Genomic DNA, 17301 nt, shown 5'->3' on the forward strand with positions numbered 1-17301 from the left:
TGCATTTGGAGAGGCAAGGAATGATTCGGGATAGTCAGCATGGGTTTGTGCAAGGGATATCGTGTCTCACAAACTTGATGGAGGTTTTTGAAGAAGTAAACATGAAAATTGATGAGGGCAGAGGGGTAAACATTGTTTACTTAGAATTTGGTAAATCCTTTGACAAGGCTCCGCATGGTAGACTAATTAGTGAAGTTAGATCCCATGGGATTCAGGGTGAGCTTGGCAAGTGGATGCACAATTGGCTGAAAGGCAGAAGACAGAGAGTGACGGTGGAGGGAGGGTTTTGTTCTGGAGGCCTGTGACCAGCAGTGTTCCACGGGGATCAGTGCTGGGCCCACTTTTATCAGTCACTTATATGTACAATTTCGAAGAGACTACAAAGAGCATGTTTTGCAAGTTTGTGGTTGATACCAAAATTGATAGAATATTGAACAGTGAAGAAGGTTATCTTAGAATACAAAAAAATCTTAATCAAATGGTCAATGGGCTGAAGAGTGACAGATGGAGTTTAAGATAAGTGTGAGGTGTTGCACTTTGGGAAAACAAACAAAGGGAAGACTTACACAATTAAAAGTAGGGCCTTGGGTAGTGCTGAAGAACAGAGACCTAGGGATTCAGGTACAGAATTCTTCCAAATTTGCATCATCTCTGTATATGGTGGTTCAGCACACTTGCCTTCATTGATTAGACCTTTTTCAATCGGAGTTGGGATGTTATGTTCAGGTTGGACAGGATGCTGGTGAGGCCTCTATTGTGTCCAGTTCTGGTCACCCTGTTATTGCAAGGATATCATTTAGCTGGAGAAGAGATTTACCAGGATGTTGCAAATAAAGCAGGCCTTGAGTTATTGGAAGAGTCCGGAGCGACTAGGACATTTCTCACTGGGGCGTACAAGATTGAGAGGTGACCTTATCAAGATCGATAAAAGCATGAGGAATATAGATAAGGTGAATGGCAGGTGTCTTTTTGCTCATGTGGGAGATTTCAAGACTGAGGCATATCTTTAAGGTGAGAGGAGAAAGATTTTAAAAAGACATAAGGAAGGAGGCTGAGGGGTGACCTTATAAAGGTTTACGAAATTACAAAAGGCATGAATAGGATAATTAGGCAAAATCTTTTCCCTGGTGTTGGAGAGTCCAGAACTAGAGGGCGTAGGTTTAGGGTGAGAGGGGAAAGATATAAAACAGACTTCACGCAGAGGGTGGTATCTGTATGGAATGAGCTGCCAGACGAAGTGGTGTAGGCTGGTACAATTGCAACATTTAAGAGGCATTTGGATGGGTATATGAATAGGAAGTGTTTGGAGGGATATAGGCCGGGTGCTGGAAGGTGGAACGAGATTGGGTTGGGATATCTGGTCGGCCTGGACGGGTTGGACCGAAGGGTCTGTTTCCATGCTGCACATCTCTATGACTCTATGCCTCTAAGGGGCAGTTTTTATTTTACATAGAGAGTGGTTTATGTGGAATAAACTTCCAGAGGAAATGGTGGATGTGGGGACAGTTACAACGTTTAAAAGGCATTTAGATAATTTCATGAAAAAGAAATGATTGGAGGGATATGTACAAAGCGCAGGCAGGTGGGGCTACTTTAGTTTGGGATTATGGTCAGCATGGACTCGTTGAACTGAAGGGTCTGCTCCTGTGCTGTATGACTCTATAACTGATTATAGCTGGGAAAAGGTTGGTATAGAGGCTGAAGATGGGGAGGGGGGTGAGGGGACAGGAGTAAACACTCAGTGGAAACAGACCCCAGACAGAGAGAAAAGCAATTGGACAGACAAACAAAAGGGGAAAGGTCAGCCTGGGAGAATGAACAGCTGCTGATGGGGACCATTCATCACTGACAATGGATTGTTTTGGTAGTAGCCCATGTGATGACAAGGCCTGGTGTGTGGGGGTTGGGGGAAGGAGGTAGGAGAAGGTGCTGTGGCCCTAAAGTTATTCAGCTCAATATTGAGTCCAGAAGGTCACTGGGTCCCCAAAAGGTGGTGTGTGGAAATGGCAGGCAACTGGATGCTGAGAATCATTTTTTTGTGGGCAGAACATTTCTGTTCTGCAAAGTAATCACCCAGTCAGTGTTTTGTTTTCCCAATACAGAGTTAGAAGTGGACTGTGCAGAGTTGGTGGATTATGAGCAGCCCTGAGTCTGTGTGAGGTGGTGCTGATGGAGAGAGAGGGCTCAAGATTCTGCATATGGCAACACATGACACTGAGTGTGAATGGCAGATTTCATTCCCTAAATCAAGTTGTTATATTATTACCAGACCATGGGCTGCTTTCTCTTGAGAGAGAGAGAGAGAGAGAGACAACTGGTGGTGGTTTAACCTGAGGGCCACCACACCTCAGTGAGGGGAGAGTTGAGAAGGAGGGTCCTTCATGGTCACCTGAGCCAATGTGGGGATTGAACCCACACTGTTGGCATCACACTGCTTTGGAAACCAACCATCCAGCTAACTGATCCAAAGTCAGGAGGCATGGGATAGAGGGAAATTTGGCCAATTGGATAGAAAACTGGCTAACCGGTCGAAGTCAGAGAGTGGTAGTAGATGGTAAATATTCAGCATGGAGTCCAGTTACAAGTGGAGTTCCGCAGGGATCAGTTCTGGGTCCTCTGCTGTTTGTAATTTTTATTAATGACTTAGATGAGGGAGTCGAAGGGTGGGTCAGTAAATTTGCAGATGATACGAAGATAGGTGGAGTTGTGGACAGTGAGGAGGGCTGTTGTCGGCTGCAGAGGGACTTAGATATGATGCAGAGCTGGGCTGAGGAGTGGCAGATGGAGTTCAACCCTGCCAAGTGTGAAGTTGTCCATTTTGGAAGAACAAATAAGAATGCGGAATACAGGGTTAATGGTAGGGTTCTTGGTCAGGTGGAGGAACAGAGGGATCTTGGGGTCTATGTACATAGATCTTTGAAGGTTGCCACTCAGGTGGATAGAGTTTGTAAGAAGGCCTATGGAGTATTATCGTTCATTAGCAGAGGGATTGAATTCAAGAGTCGTGAGGTGATGTTGCAGCTGTACAGGACTTTGGTTAGGCCACATTTGGAGTACTGTGTGCAGTTCTGGTCGCCTCACTTTAGGAAAGATGTGGAAGCTTTGGAGAGGGTGCAGAGAAGATTTACCAGAATGTTGCCTGGAATGGAGTGTAGGTCGTACGAGGATAGGTTGAGAGTTCTCGGCCTTTTCTCGTTGGAACGGCGAAGGATGAGGGGTGACTTGATAGAGGTTTATAAGATGATCAGAGGAATAGATAGAGTAGACAGTCAGAAACTTTTTCCCCGGGTACAACAGAGTGTTACAAGGGGACATAAATTTAAGGTGAAGGGTGGAAGGTATAGGGGAGATGTCAGGGGTGGGTTCTTCACCCAGAGAGTGGTGGGGGCATGGAATGCGCTGCCCGTGGGAGTGGTAGAGTCAGATTCATTGGCGACCTTTAAGCGGCATTTGGATAGGTACATGGATGGGTGCTTAATCTAGGATAGAAGTTCGGCACAACATCGTGGGCCGAAGGGCCTGTTCTATGCTGTATTGTTCTATTGTTCTATTGTTCTAACCCAGATTCCCTAAAGTGTATGATTGAATCAGATCAGCTTTTCTAAATCTCAACAATGGTCACATGCAACCATTAGGTTAGCTTTTTTTTAAATTCCAGATTCAAAAAAAAATTCACCTGCTGCTGGGATTTGAACCCACGGCCCCAGAATTGGGTGTCTGGATTAGTCACCCAGTGACAGTAACAGTACACCACCAACTCCTGTTTTCGCCCATGGGTGAATGCAGGGCTCGGATAGGTCCCACGTGTCTGGGATGCCTCACACAGTCAGATGGACACTGGGGGAATGATCTTAATGTCAGTATAACTTTGGGTCATTTGGAGATTGAGCTAAATATTCTCAGTGTGTCAATGTCTTTCAATACTTACATCAGAAGCACCTAAAAAATATCAGCAAAGCATAGTACATTAAATATTGAAAAAAATTCAATTTGAATCCCAAAGTTAAAATACTACAGATGCTGGACATTTTAATTAAACATCAAAATGCTGCAAACACTCAGCAGTGCAGACAATACCGATGGAGAGAAACAGGGTTAGTGTTTTAGTTCCATGTCCTTTCAGCAGAAAATCAAATCACAAAACATTCACAGAATCTGTTCCACTCTCATTGTGCACCTTCTACAGGCTGAAGAATGTGTGAACGGTTTCTTACCATGTACCTGCAGCCGTGTCTCTTTCTGGATTAGATACAAAAGATTGACTCTTGATCTGTACTCCACCAGACACAGGTAAGTGTGATTGTCCCTCAGTCTCAGCTGGTTTATCCTGATTGAGGCGTTTCCCTCCCCTGGGTTCCCGATGAGCTCGTACCGATTTCCACCGCGTCCAGTTGTCCAGGTTCCCTGTGATTGGGCTGTAAATGTAACGATGTGTTGGTAGGGCTCCTTCCTCATCCAGGTAACAGTGGTCAGGGGAGGGTAGGATCTGGTCTCAAAGATACAGGGTAAAGTAACTGAATCTCCCTCTGTCCCACTCACCACTGAGAGGTCTCCCTGAACATCTGAGGAAAGGACAAACATCAGAATGGATGAGATCAGTGTGCAGAAGGTCTTATTTCAATATGTTACATTCCTTTCAACTTCACAATAAAATGAGCAATTAAAGACTCCACTCATATCTCTAACAGGTCTGTGCTGGACATTCCCCAAGAAGAGTCACCCTGATCAAAATTTCTCCTCGCCACTCAATTTGAAAACCTTGATTACAAGATTAAAAATCAGATATCACCAGGTTATAGTCCAACAGGTTTAATTTGAAGCACTAGATTTCAGAGTGCTGCTCCTTCATCAGGTGATTGTGGATATAAGATTGTAAGACACAGAATTTATAGCAAATGTTTACAGTGTGATGTAACTGAAATTATATATTGAAAAAGACCAGGATATTTGTTAAGTCTCTCGTCTGTGAGTGACCATGTTGGTTTCAGTTCTTTTATATGTAAATCACAATTTTCTTTTAAAAATTACATTCTCAAGTGAACTTTAACAATTGGTGTCTGTCAGCCAAGGTAATGTATTGAAGGTGTGAGCTCCCCTGGGTGTTACTGTCTGTGCCACAACATTTAGACTGATTCTAATCTAAAAATTGACTTTATAGAAACTTACATGGATTCATGCAGTTTTTTGAGCAAAATTTGATGAAACTCTGAAAGTACAAATTCACCCCACAAACGTATATGTGTGTGTGTGTGGGTGTGTGTGTGTGTTTTTTGGGGGGTGGCTGTGAGTGTCTGTGAAAGAGTGTACGCGTGTGTGAGTATGAGTATAAAGGGGTATAAGTCTGTAAGACTGAGCATGTGTGATTGTGGGAGTGTATTTGTGAGCGTATGAAAGAGTATCTGCGTCCGTATGTGTGTCGAGAGGAGTGTATGTGTGTGTGTGTGTGTGTGTGTGTAGGACCGCTGAAGTGTTCTCTGACTGTGGAGGTGGGGGACGGGGGGGAGCACTCCTGTCTGTTGATTGTTGTACGGTGCCCATCCATCCGTTGCTGTAGCCTCTGCTTGCTCTCACCAATGTAGCATGCCTCAGGGTATCCTTGCCTGCAGCGAATGGGATAGACAACGTTGGCTGAGTTGCATGAGTACCTGCCACATACAGCAGTCTGGGACATTCAACCTTGGACTTTCAGGTGACCATCCTCCAAGGCAGACTTCGGGACAGGCAGCAACAAAAACTGGCCGAGCAGAGGCTCTTGGCCAAGTTCGGTACCCATGGGGATGGCCTCAACCAGGATCTTGGGTTCATGTCACATGACAAGTGACCGCATCACGCTACACACACACACACACACTCCTACGGACGCACACACTGATGCAAACCCTCTCTCATACGCTCACACATACACTGCCACACTCACACATGCCCCTCTCACAGACTTTATACTTACACTCACATACAGGCACACACTCCTCACAGACATTCACAACCACCCCCCTCCCCCCTTCCCCACCCCCGCCCCACACACACACACACACACACACACACACATATGCACATATAATTTTGTGGGGGTGAATTTGTACTTGCAGAGTTACATTTTACTTTGCTCAAAAATCTATGTAAGATTCTATAACTTCATTTTTTTCGATTAGAATCAGTCTAAACATTGTGGCACAGACAGTATCACCCAGGGGAGCTCACACCTTCAATACATTATCTGGGCTGACAGACACCAATTGTTAAATTTCACTTGTGAATGTAACTTTTAAAAAAATGTTTTGTGATCTACATGTAAAAGAATTGAAGCCAACATGGTCATTCCAATGGATGAGAGACTTAACAAATAATCCAGATCTTTTTCAATATATAATTTCAGTTACGTCAGCTGTAAACCTTTGCAATAAATTGTGTGTCTTACAAGCTTATACTTCACAACCACCTGATGAAGGAGTAGTGCTCCAAAAGCGAGTGCTTCCAGATAAACCTGTTGGACTATAACCTGGTGTTGTGTGATTTTTACCTTTGTACATCCCAGTCCAACACCGGCATCTCCAAATCTTGATTACAAGATATTTCCATGATGTGGAGATGCCAGTGTTGCACTGAGGTGGACAAAGTCAGAAGTCACATGATACAAGGACTTCACCTGATTCAGGAGCAGTACTCTGAACCTTGTTATTTCAAATAAACCTGTTGGACTATAACCTGGTGCCGTGTGACTGCTGAAGGTACTTACAGATTGGATCCATTGAACCCTCCTGAATTCATTCATGCAGAACCCTCCACCCGTTGCTCAAAGTTAATTTTCTTTAAATGAGGTCAAGGATTTTACAGCTTTCCCCCTCACTCTGTCCAGCAAACACGTTCAAAGTATTGACCACACTCTGTGTGAAGGAGAACCCCCTGGTGTCATTCCTAATGGAACCATTCACCAGCTCCAACCTGTGACCTTTGAAATGAGCACAGGTTAATTTAAACTCAGAGTCCAGATTAAACTTTTCTACATTAAGTCAGATATTTGGGTGCAGGAGGAGGGGGATAATCAGCCATGTGGTTCTTTGCTTCATGAACTTAAAAGAGGAGCTGAGAGATTAAATGTTTCCTCATCTCAATTTACATAGAAAATCCGTTATTTTGCAATTGTTCCCCTGTTTGACTTCTGTTCACAAGAACAAATATCCTCTCAGAATCTGTCTTGTCAAACTTCTCAGCATCTTGAGGAAGGGTCACTCTGCCTGAAACGTTAACTCTGATTTCTCTCCACAGGTGCTCCCAGACCTGCTGAGCTTTTCTGACAATTTCCATTTTTGTTTCGGATTTGCAGCATCTGCAGCTTTGTTTTTGGTTTTTCCTCAGGATGTTCTTTGTTTCATTAATTTCTCCTTTTGTTTTATTCCATCATGGGTATCACTGGCCCAGATGATGTACATGTATTGTCCATCCTGATTGCCCAGGTGAAGCTGCTGTTATGAGACGGCGGTGAAGCCTTCTGCTAATTAAACCAAACACCCAGAAAAGCTCACCTCGCATCGCCATCTGTTAAAGTATGAGGAACAGAGAACTCCAAAAATTCACTTTTATATTAAAAATCAATTTATTCTTTAACTCTCAAAGTGAACATTAAACAACATCTATTTCCAACTCTTAGCCTCCTTTCCCTAAACTGCTTGTTATCTGTCTCCAACTCTATAACAATCTACTGTTCCAAGAACCACCCATATTAAAGTTACATCAGCTTCGTTACAAAACCACACAGTCGCTGTTATTACTGGTGTGTTTCTTCTTTCAGCTCAAGAAGTCCCTTAGTTGTCTTCTGTCTTTCACTGTAAAGATGTTTCATATGAGAAAGGTACCTTTGATAGAGAATGATTTGAATCGCAGTTTCTCAATGGCAGTTACTCTCTGTCTAACTTTCAAAATGTCTGCTTTTTTTTATCCCCCAAACATCAGGTGATTTCATTGTTGTGAAGTTGGCAAAAACAATAAATTCAAACTCGATTGTGTTTTAGTATCCTGGGGCATAATTTAAACGGATTGGTGAGATTTAAATTATGGTCAAAGCAACTGGTATCTAGTTTACAGCTAAATGTTACATATTTTCAATTTTCCAGTACAGTCTGAGACTGCTCGTTAGTCACGTGACAGGTGCCTGCATGTTCTCAGTGCAGAACAGCTTTCACTCTCACTTAAAGGTACAGTACGCACCTTCAACTTCATAACAACCCCCCCCCGAAAAAAAATGGACCATCATAATGAAAAGATGTCTCCATTTTTTGCCTAATTCTTAATCCCATGACAATGAAATTCATAGGATATTAATTGAAGTTCATATTAATTTCCGCACACATATGTATAACATTGTTATCTGTTCAACCTTATTTAAAATTTATCCATTAAATTTGCGATAATGTTGTTCCGACAGTACCAAACTCAATAATTCCTTTTCGATGGTAGAATATTTTTCTCTGGTGGGTGTTGGGTTTCTTTGAAAAGTAACCAACTGGCTATTCAATTCCATCATCATCTTCCTGTAGCAGTACAGCCTCAAGACCAATATCATGAGCATCGATTGCAACTTTGATTGCAACATTTGGTGCAGCTAAAACTGGTGCCGCGGTTAATACAACTCTTACATTGTCAAGTGTCTCCAGGCATTGTTCCATCCACCGAAATGTTGTGGTCTTCTTCAGGAAATCCGTGAGTGAAGTCACTACCCTGCTGACATTTGGAACAAACTCCCAGTAGAATCCACTTAGTCCCCAAAATCAAAGCACTTCTTTCTTTGAGGTTGTTTGTGGAAATTCCTCGATGGTCTTTGTCTTTGCATTCCTGAGGGTCAACATTTCATGCCCGATGTATTGTCCCAATAATGTCTCCTCTGCCTTCACAAATTGTGTTTTCTTCAATTTTATTACCGCTTTGCTTCTCTTAATCCTTCAAAGAGCTGTGTGCCAACTGTACCATGTGATCTTTCCATGACTCACTATAGATCACTGCATCATCCAGATGTACTGCACAGTTTGTTACCACAGCCACACCTCTGTTCACGAGCCTTTTAAATGTGGCTGGTGTGTTCTTCATTCCAAAGGGCAGGACATTGAATTGACATAACCCATTTGGGGTGACAAACACAGAAATGTATTTCACTTTCTCTGATAAAGGGATGACAATACCCAAACAGTAAGTCCAACTTTGTGATATAAGGGGATTGTCCAAATTTTTCTGTACAGTCCTCCAATTTTAGTATTGATCCCGTCAGGTTTGGCAACTAACATGATCATCGAACTCCACTTGCTTTGACTCAGTTCGATGATAGCTTCATTGCGCATTGCATCCACTTCCTTCTGGACCTGTGTGGCATTGAAAGGATTAAGCCTGTAGGTGTGTTGTTTTATTGGAACAGCATTCCCTACTTCTACCTCATGCACAAGAGGATCAGGCCTCTCCATCTTATTCCTGCATATGTCCTTGTACTGCTGCAACAATCATTTCAACTGGTTCTTTGTTCCTGGGACAGATTGTTCACTAACCTATCCCACTCCTCAAGGACTTCTTCATTGTTTAATATATTTTCAGGCAATCAAACTGCACAGCATGAGATTTGATTCCTCACTCTGTGGGCCAGTAACTAACACTGTTCCTCCAGTTCCCCCTCTCTCTATTATAATAATGTTTCAACATATTCCCATGACATACCCAATATAGTTTTTTCCTGTCCAGCATCTTTACCAGATAGTTTACCTGACTCAACTTTTTTCTCAATTTGTCAGGGACCACAGAACCTGACTTTGAAAGGATATCCTGCCATTGGTAACAATACTAACACGTCATCCCCACGGGAAAATGTCTGAATTCCGGAGTTTTTATCTGCCACCTGCTTCAATCTACACTGCACCCTCTTTCAGTGCTGTTTAGCTAACTCACCTGCCTGATTTGATCTCTCTCTCTCCTCTGATACACAATCCAAGGGTGTGACCTCCGACTTTTGATTTAACCAACCACAAATAACTGAAAATAAATCAATTCTCTCACCTACATTTTCTTTAAAAATCTTGGACACTAATCGGCAAGTGTTTAAATCTGCTGGGATCTTTTGTACCCAAATCTTTTCAAATCTCAGACTGGATCTGTCTAAACCGGTCCAAATCGCAGATGAGCCCCCAAACTGAAACTTTAACTGCGACTTCAACCAAACACCCAGAAAAGCTCATCTCACATCGTAATCTGTTAACGTCTAAGTGATAGAGAACTCCCAAATTCCAATACTTAAACAAAAAAATCAAATTATTCTTTAACTCTCAAAGTGAACATTAAACAACAACTATTTCCAACTCTAAGCTTCCTTTCCCTTAGTTGCTTGCTTTCTGCCTCCAACTCAATAACAATATACTGTTCCAATAACCACCTGTATTAAAATTACATCAGCTTCATTACAAAACCACACAGTGGCTGTCATTGTCAGTGTGTTTCTTCTTTCAGCTAAAGATCTCCTGGATCGACTTCTGTCTTTCACTGCAAAGATGTTTCATATGAAGAAGGTCCCTTTGATTGAGAGTGTTTTGTACAGCAGTTTTTCAATGGCAGTTACTCTCTGTCTAACTTTCAACATATCTGCTTTTTTTTTATATACCCCAAACATCAGATTGTCTCATTAGTTTGATGTTGGCAAAAACAATAAATTCAAACTCGATTGGGTTTTAATATTCGGGGGGATAATTTAATCTGATTGTTTAGATTCAAATCATGCTCAAAACAACTGAGGTATCTCGTTTGCAGTGAAATGTTACATATTTTCAATTTGGCCAATTAAACTGCTGGAAGCTGTCAGTGACTGAATTGAATTGAATTGAATTGAATCGAATCGAATCGAATTGAATCGAATCGAATTGAATTGAATTTATTGTCACATGTACCGAGGCACGGCAAAAAGCTTTGTCTTGTGAGCAGTACAGGCAGATCACAGAGTTAAGTAGCATAGATAGTAAATAATAGGGAAACAACGGAAAAAACAAAAAGACAGGTACAGGCGAATGTGCCTGTTGTTAACATCAAGGCTGTATTTGAGCGAGTGTAGCATCAAGGAACCTGAGCAAAACTGAATCCAGGGGGAAGCTGAGGGGGGAAACCTCCATGGGTTTCAGTCAGACCTGGCACAGAGGAAGCTGGTTGTTCTTCTTGGAGATCAGTCATCTCAGCTCCAGAGCACATCTCTGCAGGAGTTCCTCAGGTTAGTGTGTCCTTGGTCTAACCATCTTTAGCTGCATCGTCAATGACCCTCCCTCCACCATAAGGTCAGAATGGGGATGGTTGTTCACTGATGAACATGGGTTACAGGAGAACATCTCCACCTACAAGCTTCCCTCCAAGACACTCACCACCCTGATGGGAATATTTCATCATTCCTTCAGTGTCACTGGGACAAAGCCTTGGAAATCCTTTCCCAACCGTATCGTGAATGTCCCTGCAGCTGAGGGAATACAGCAGTTCAAGAAGGCAGCTCACCATTCCTTCTCCAGGGCTGGCCAATAAAGGCTGACTGTGCATGGGACACCCACATCCACTTGGACAATGAAAAGATAGTTCCAAGTCAGGATGGCCTGTATCTGATGTCATTGTTCACTGAGCTCTTCAAGGTCCCTACTTTGGAAGGTGCTGGTGGAGGAAATGTTGCTGTCTTGCTGCAGTGCATTTTATAGTTATTTTTATTCCTACAATGATGTTAGGGTGGGATTTCCAGGACTTTGACCCAGTAATAATGACAGAGCAGTGAGATATTTTCCTGCACTGTTCCAGGCAAGTGGGAAGTATTTCATCACACTCCTGACTGGCCAATAGGCTTTGGAGTCAGGAGGTGTGTAAATTCATAGGATTCTTAGCCTGTGACCTGCTCTTGCAGCCACAGTTTCATTTGCACTCCTGGGTTCACTCCTTATCCACAACTGAGGGGCAGTTAAGAGTCAAACACATAACTGTGGGTATGGAGTCACATGTAGGTCAGATCGGGTAAGGATAGCAGATTTCCCTTCGAAAAGGACATGATTAACCCAGATTCTTTTTGAATGGTGACGATTACACAGTCATTATTAGACTAGTTTTCAGTTCTAGATATTTTCAAATTCAAATTTCACAATCTGCCACAATCCCCAGGACATTAGCCTCTGGCAAGGACAGCTCCCCCCATTTTCTCCTCAGCCAATAGAGGTGGAGGATAGCAACAGTGAGGTTCTCAGCTCATGTGAACTGAGGGTTCCTTCACCCTGAGATGAGCTCATCCAATGAGGGTTCAGGAGGTGCCAGGTCTCTCTTGTCCTCACCCAATGCTGATAAACCTGGACCCTCATTGGTGGGGATCTTGGAGCTTGGATTGTCAGTGATGTTTTCTCTGTTCCCGATCCCAGAGCAATGAAGCCAGTTTGAACATGATAATGAATGAGTGTAACTGTGGGAGGTTTCAAAGTTAGTAATGGAATGGTCTCTAAATCCCAGTCATGCCTCTCTCTCTCTCTCTCTCTTTGTGCCTCTCTGTCTCTGTCCTTCTCACTGCCTCCTGCCTTAGACCAACTGGAAGAGCCCAAGTGAAGGAACCAACCCAAGAGCTCCCAGACCAGGTGGAGCCTGTCCCCATTGAGTTGTCAGGGCAGTAACACATCAGAACATTGTTCCTCACCTTCCACTTTCAGACGTGTTCGATACCGTGGTTGACACTTGCCGATATTGAGCTCCACACGACACCGATAGGAACCAGCATCCTCCCGGCTCAGTCCCTCCATCATTATTGAGGCATCTTTGTTGCTGAGGTTCCCCACGAATCTGAATCGATTCCCACCGTCCCGCATTATCACATTCTCACACAGCTCACCCTGGGAATGGTCTGGACCAGGATCTGTGCACTTAAAGATTAAAGCCCGTGATTTCCCCTTGTACCATAAGATGGAGCCGGTGAGTGTGAGGTTAGTGTCAGGGTGGGTGAAGCTGCAGGGTAAGACAGCGGAGCCTCCTTCCTCAGCCCTCACTCCATCCGCGATTGTTATTGACCAACCATTAGCAGAATCCGCTGTGGGGGGAGAGAGAGAGAGAGAGAGGATATGAACACAGCACAGACACCAAACAGTGAGGTAAGACATTGAATCTGTTATTGAGTGAGAAAAGATATAATATGATACAATTGTGGTTTCTGAACAGACGAGTGACAGAGTGGAAGGAGCTCCGGGCTGGATACAACAGAGGGCTTTGGGTGGTTTGTAAACATCCTGATGTTAGACAGTGGGTGTTTGTCGCTGTTGGTTGAAGAGAGGGTTTGGTACCTGAGAGTTATAGAACATAGAACATAGAACAATACAGCACAGAACAGGCCCTTCGGCCCACAATGTTGTGCCGAACATCTATCCTAGATTAAGCACCCATCCATGTACCTATCCAAATGCCGCTTAAAGGTCGCCAATGATTCTGACTCTACCACTCCCACGGGCAGCGCATTCCATGCCCCCACCACTCACTGGGTAAAGAACCCAGCCCTGACATCTCCCCTATACCTTCCACCCTTCACCTTAAATTTATGTCCCTTTGTAACACTCTGTTGTACCCGGGGAAAAAGTTTCTGCCTGTCTACTCTATCTATTCCTCTGATCATCTTATAAACCTCTGTCAAGTCACCCCTCATCCTTCGCCGTTCCAACAAGAAAAGGCCGAGAACTCTCAACCTCTCCTCGTACGACCTATTCTCCATTCCAGGCAACATCCTGGTAAATCTTCTCTGCAACCTCTCCAAAGCTTCTACATCTTTCCTAAAGTGAGGCGACCAGAACTGCACACAGTACTCCAAATGTGGCCTAACCAAAGTCCTGTACAGCTGCAACATCACTTCACGACTCTTGAATTCAATCCCTCTGCTAATGAACGATAATAGACCATAGGCCTTCTTACAAACTCTATCCACCTGAGTGGCAACTTTCAAAGATCTATGTACATAGACCCCAAGATCCCTCTGTTCCTCCACCTGACTAAGAACCCTACCATTAACCCTGTATTCCGCATTCTTATTTGTTCTTCCAAAATGGACAACCTCACACTTGGCAGGGTTGAACTCCATCTGCCACTCCTCAGCCCAGCTCTGCATCATATCTAAGTCCCTTTGCAAATGACAAATGCCCTCCTCACTGTCCACAACTCCACCTATCTTTGTATCATCTGCAAATTTACAGACCCAACCTTCGACTCCCTCATCCAAGTCATTAATAAAAATTACAAACAGCAGAGGACCCAGAACTGATCCCTGCGGAACCCCACTTGTAACTGGACTCTCCATTATCTGAACTCTCCATTGTTCCAGGAGACCCAGAGTGATCTGAAGAGCAGGACTCAGGGCCCTCCCTGCAGAACCTTTTCTATTTCCCATCACTTTCTACTCTATTACCCAGCCAGCCTTCAGCAACCTGGCTCATTCATCAGTCATAGCAGAGGGATGGGGGATGCTGTCGAAGCATTGAGGGGGTGTGGGGGAGGGGATACAGAGAGACATGAAGATGGAAAAAAATAAACTGAAGGAAAAAAGTAAACTCATCATTGTGCGAGAGAACTCCTGTCTCGTTAAAGGAAGTTATGACTGGTCATGATTTAACCTGAGGGTCACTCTTCCTCAGACAAGGAGCAAGGTTGAGAAGATTCGAACTTCATGGTCACCTCAGACAATATGGGAATTAAACATCCCTTGTTGGCATCACTCCACATCCCAGACCAACTGAGCTAACAGACGATGAGAAGGAAATCCAAGTAAATCCAGAAGGCAGTGTGAATATCGTCAAGTGAGGGCATAAGGGAGTGTGGCATGGATGGATGGCATTTACTTGTGAGTAAGGCAGACGAGCTGAGGGTGTAGATTAATGAGTGGGGATGAGATATTGTTGTTTTCACAGACACGTAGTTGAGGGTGTGACAGGATTGACAGCACAATGTTCTGGGCTATCGAACTGTGAGATGAGACATGTCGGGGTAGGGGGAATGTCAAAGAGGAGGGGGTGTTGCAACATTGATGAAGGAGTTAATCACTGACATAAGATGGATGATATCTTAGAATGTTCCTCAAATGAGGTCTCATGGATCAATGTAAAAACAAACCTCCATCACTACACTCTGTCTCTTACCATCAAGCAAATTTTGTATCCAACTGGCATTCTCTCCCTGAATCCCATGCCACCTAACTTCACTAATTAGTCCACCATGTGGAACTTTGACAACAGCTTTACACAAGTTCATGTAAACAATATCTCCCCCTCTGCCCTCACTGGTCTTTTGATAACATTTTCAAAAAGCTCAGTCAAGTTTGTGACACATGATTTCCCTGCACAAAGCCACTTTTATGTTTTTCAAGACCTCCAACACTTCCTCTTCAGTAAAGTGAGTTGCTTTCAAGACATTAATATTTATTTGCCTGAGTTCCCTTGCATCAATTTCTTTCTCCACAGTAAAAACTGATGCAAAATATTTGTTTCGGATATCACCCCCCTCTCCTCTGGTTCTACCCATAGATGACCTCATTGATCTTGAAGAGGCCCTATTCCCTCCCTGGTTGCTCTCTGACTTCTAATGACTTTCTAGAATATCGTTGGCTTATCCTCAGCCTTATCTACTGAGGTTATCTGATGTCCACTTTTTGCCCTCCTGATATCCCTCATAAGAATGCCCCGATAGCCCTTACACTCTTCAAGAGATTCACTTGATCCCAGTTGTCTACACCTAAGACATGACTCTTTCATATTCTTAACCAGAGCCTCAATATATTTACTCATCCATTGTTCCCTCATCTTACTGGCCTTACCCTTCACTCTAACAAGAGCACAGTATCTCTGAACCCTTGTTATTTCACTTGCCAATCATCCCTTTACATGTTACCCTATTGTTCAAGGGTGGTAGTGATAAACCAGGAGAGTACAAGCCAGTGAGGCCAACATGAATGGTGGGGAAAATATTGGAAACAATTCTGAGGGACAGAATGAATAATTACTTGGAGAGACAAAGGTTAATCCAGGATATTTAGCATGAATTTGTAAAGGAATTTGATTGAATTGGATTTGATGGAATTTTAGAGGAGGTGACGAGGTATGAAGATGAGAATAATACAGTTGATGTCGTCTACAGTGACTTCAGTAAGCTTCACTTAAGGATGTCTCACTCAACTGAATCTCAGCATTTTCACCAGATAGGATTCTCTCTGTCTCTCTATGAAATGCATTAACATAAACTAACTCATTGACTCTTTCTCTCCCTCTTCCTTTGAGAACTGAAACAGCTTCAGACTTATTTTCAATGCTGATGATCTGGAGATTTTTTTACAACTCTCAACCTGGAGACTTTCAGAATTTTTTAAAACAACTACTCTTCTGACTTCTGCTCTTCTGAACTCAGCTGACTGGTGGTACTGAAAAATCTGTTTGTATCGACTGTAAAACTCACCTTGGTAAATATTCAGCAATGAACTCTCCAGGTCACCTATCTCCAGGACACTTTCTCAGTGTCTTTACTTCACTGTTCCAGATCACATTCTGACCCTTTGTTTCAAATGAACAAGTCACTTTCACAGAACTGAAACCTAAAATCTCTTTTCACTCCACTTTTGAATCCACATTCTGAGTGAACAATAATATTTTATAAACTGCCATCCCACTGTGCCCTCTAGTTCTTGATCCCTTCATGAGTGGGTACGGTCTCTCTCTATCTACACTATCCTGACCCTTCATGAGTGGGTACGGTCTCTCTCTATCTACACTATCCTGAGTCTTCATGAGTGGGTACTGTCTCTCTCTATCTACACTATCCTGACCCTTCATGAGTGGGTACTGTCTCTCTATTGACACTATCCTGACCCTTCATGAGTTTGAATATCTCAATCAAATCTTCCTTCAGCCTTCCCTTTGGCCCAAATCCATTCTGACCTCAGTTATTCTGATATCTCCAATTGTGACTCCCCGTGACAACCCAGCAATCCTCCTTCCCTTATGGCCCGATAGGTTACAGTGCTGAAGCCAGAGGCAGCTAAACCCAACGACATTGGAAAAGCTTCAAAAAAAGATTGACATGAATTGTACGAGGTTGCAGTGGTTTACTAGGAGATTCCATGAGGGAAGATTATTGCTACAAAACCACATATTGAAGCAGTGAAGAAAGACAGGAACAAGGTCATTGCTCAGTATTGTACTGAAAAGTGAAGATTGTGTGTGGTTCACTCAAAACAAGTGACTGCCAATACTGGGGGGGGCAATAGTGGAGTTGTCTTGTCAGGAGGCTATAAATCTAGAGATCCAGGTC

At 43.3% G+C, this 17301-nt stretch overlaps 1 protein-coding gene across 1 annotated transcript in view; it reads right to left on the reverse strand.

The window, feature by feature from the left end:
• The window catches only part of LOC140493752 (junctional adhesion molecule-like), a 36607-nt gene that overhangs the window by 10538 nt on the left and 8768 nt on the right, over positions 1-17301 (reverse strand). Inside the window, exons 2-3 of the mRNA XM_072592596.1 lie at positions 12668-13054; positions 4215-4562 (exon numbers count right to left, since the gene is read on the reverse strand). Coding sequence (XP_072448697.1) covers positions 4215-4562; positions 12668-13054 — 735 coding nt within the window. The remainder of the gene's footprint in view (positions 1-4214; positions 4563-12667; positions 13055-17301) is intronic.

Source organism: Chiloscyllium punctatum, chromosome 2, assembly GCF_047496795.1.
Source record: "Chiloscyllium punctatum isolate Juve2018m chromosome 2, sChiPun1.3, whole genome shotgun sequence".
NCBI classification, from domain to species: domain Eukaryota; kingdom Metazoa; phylum Chordata; class Chondrichthyes; order Orectolobiformes; family Hemiscylliidae; genus Chiloscyllium; species Chiloscyllium punctatum.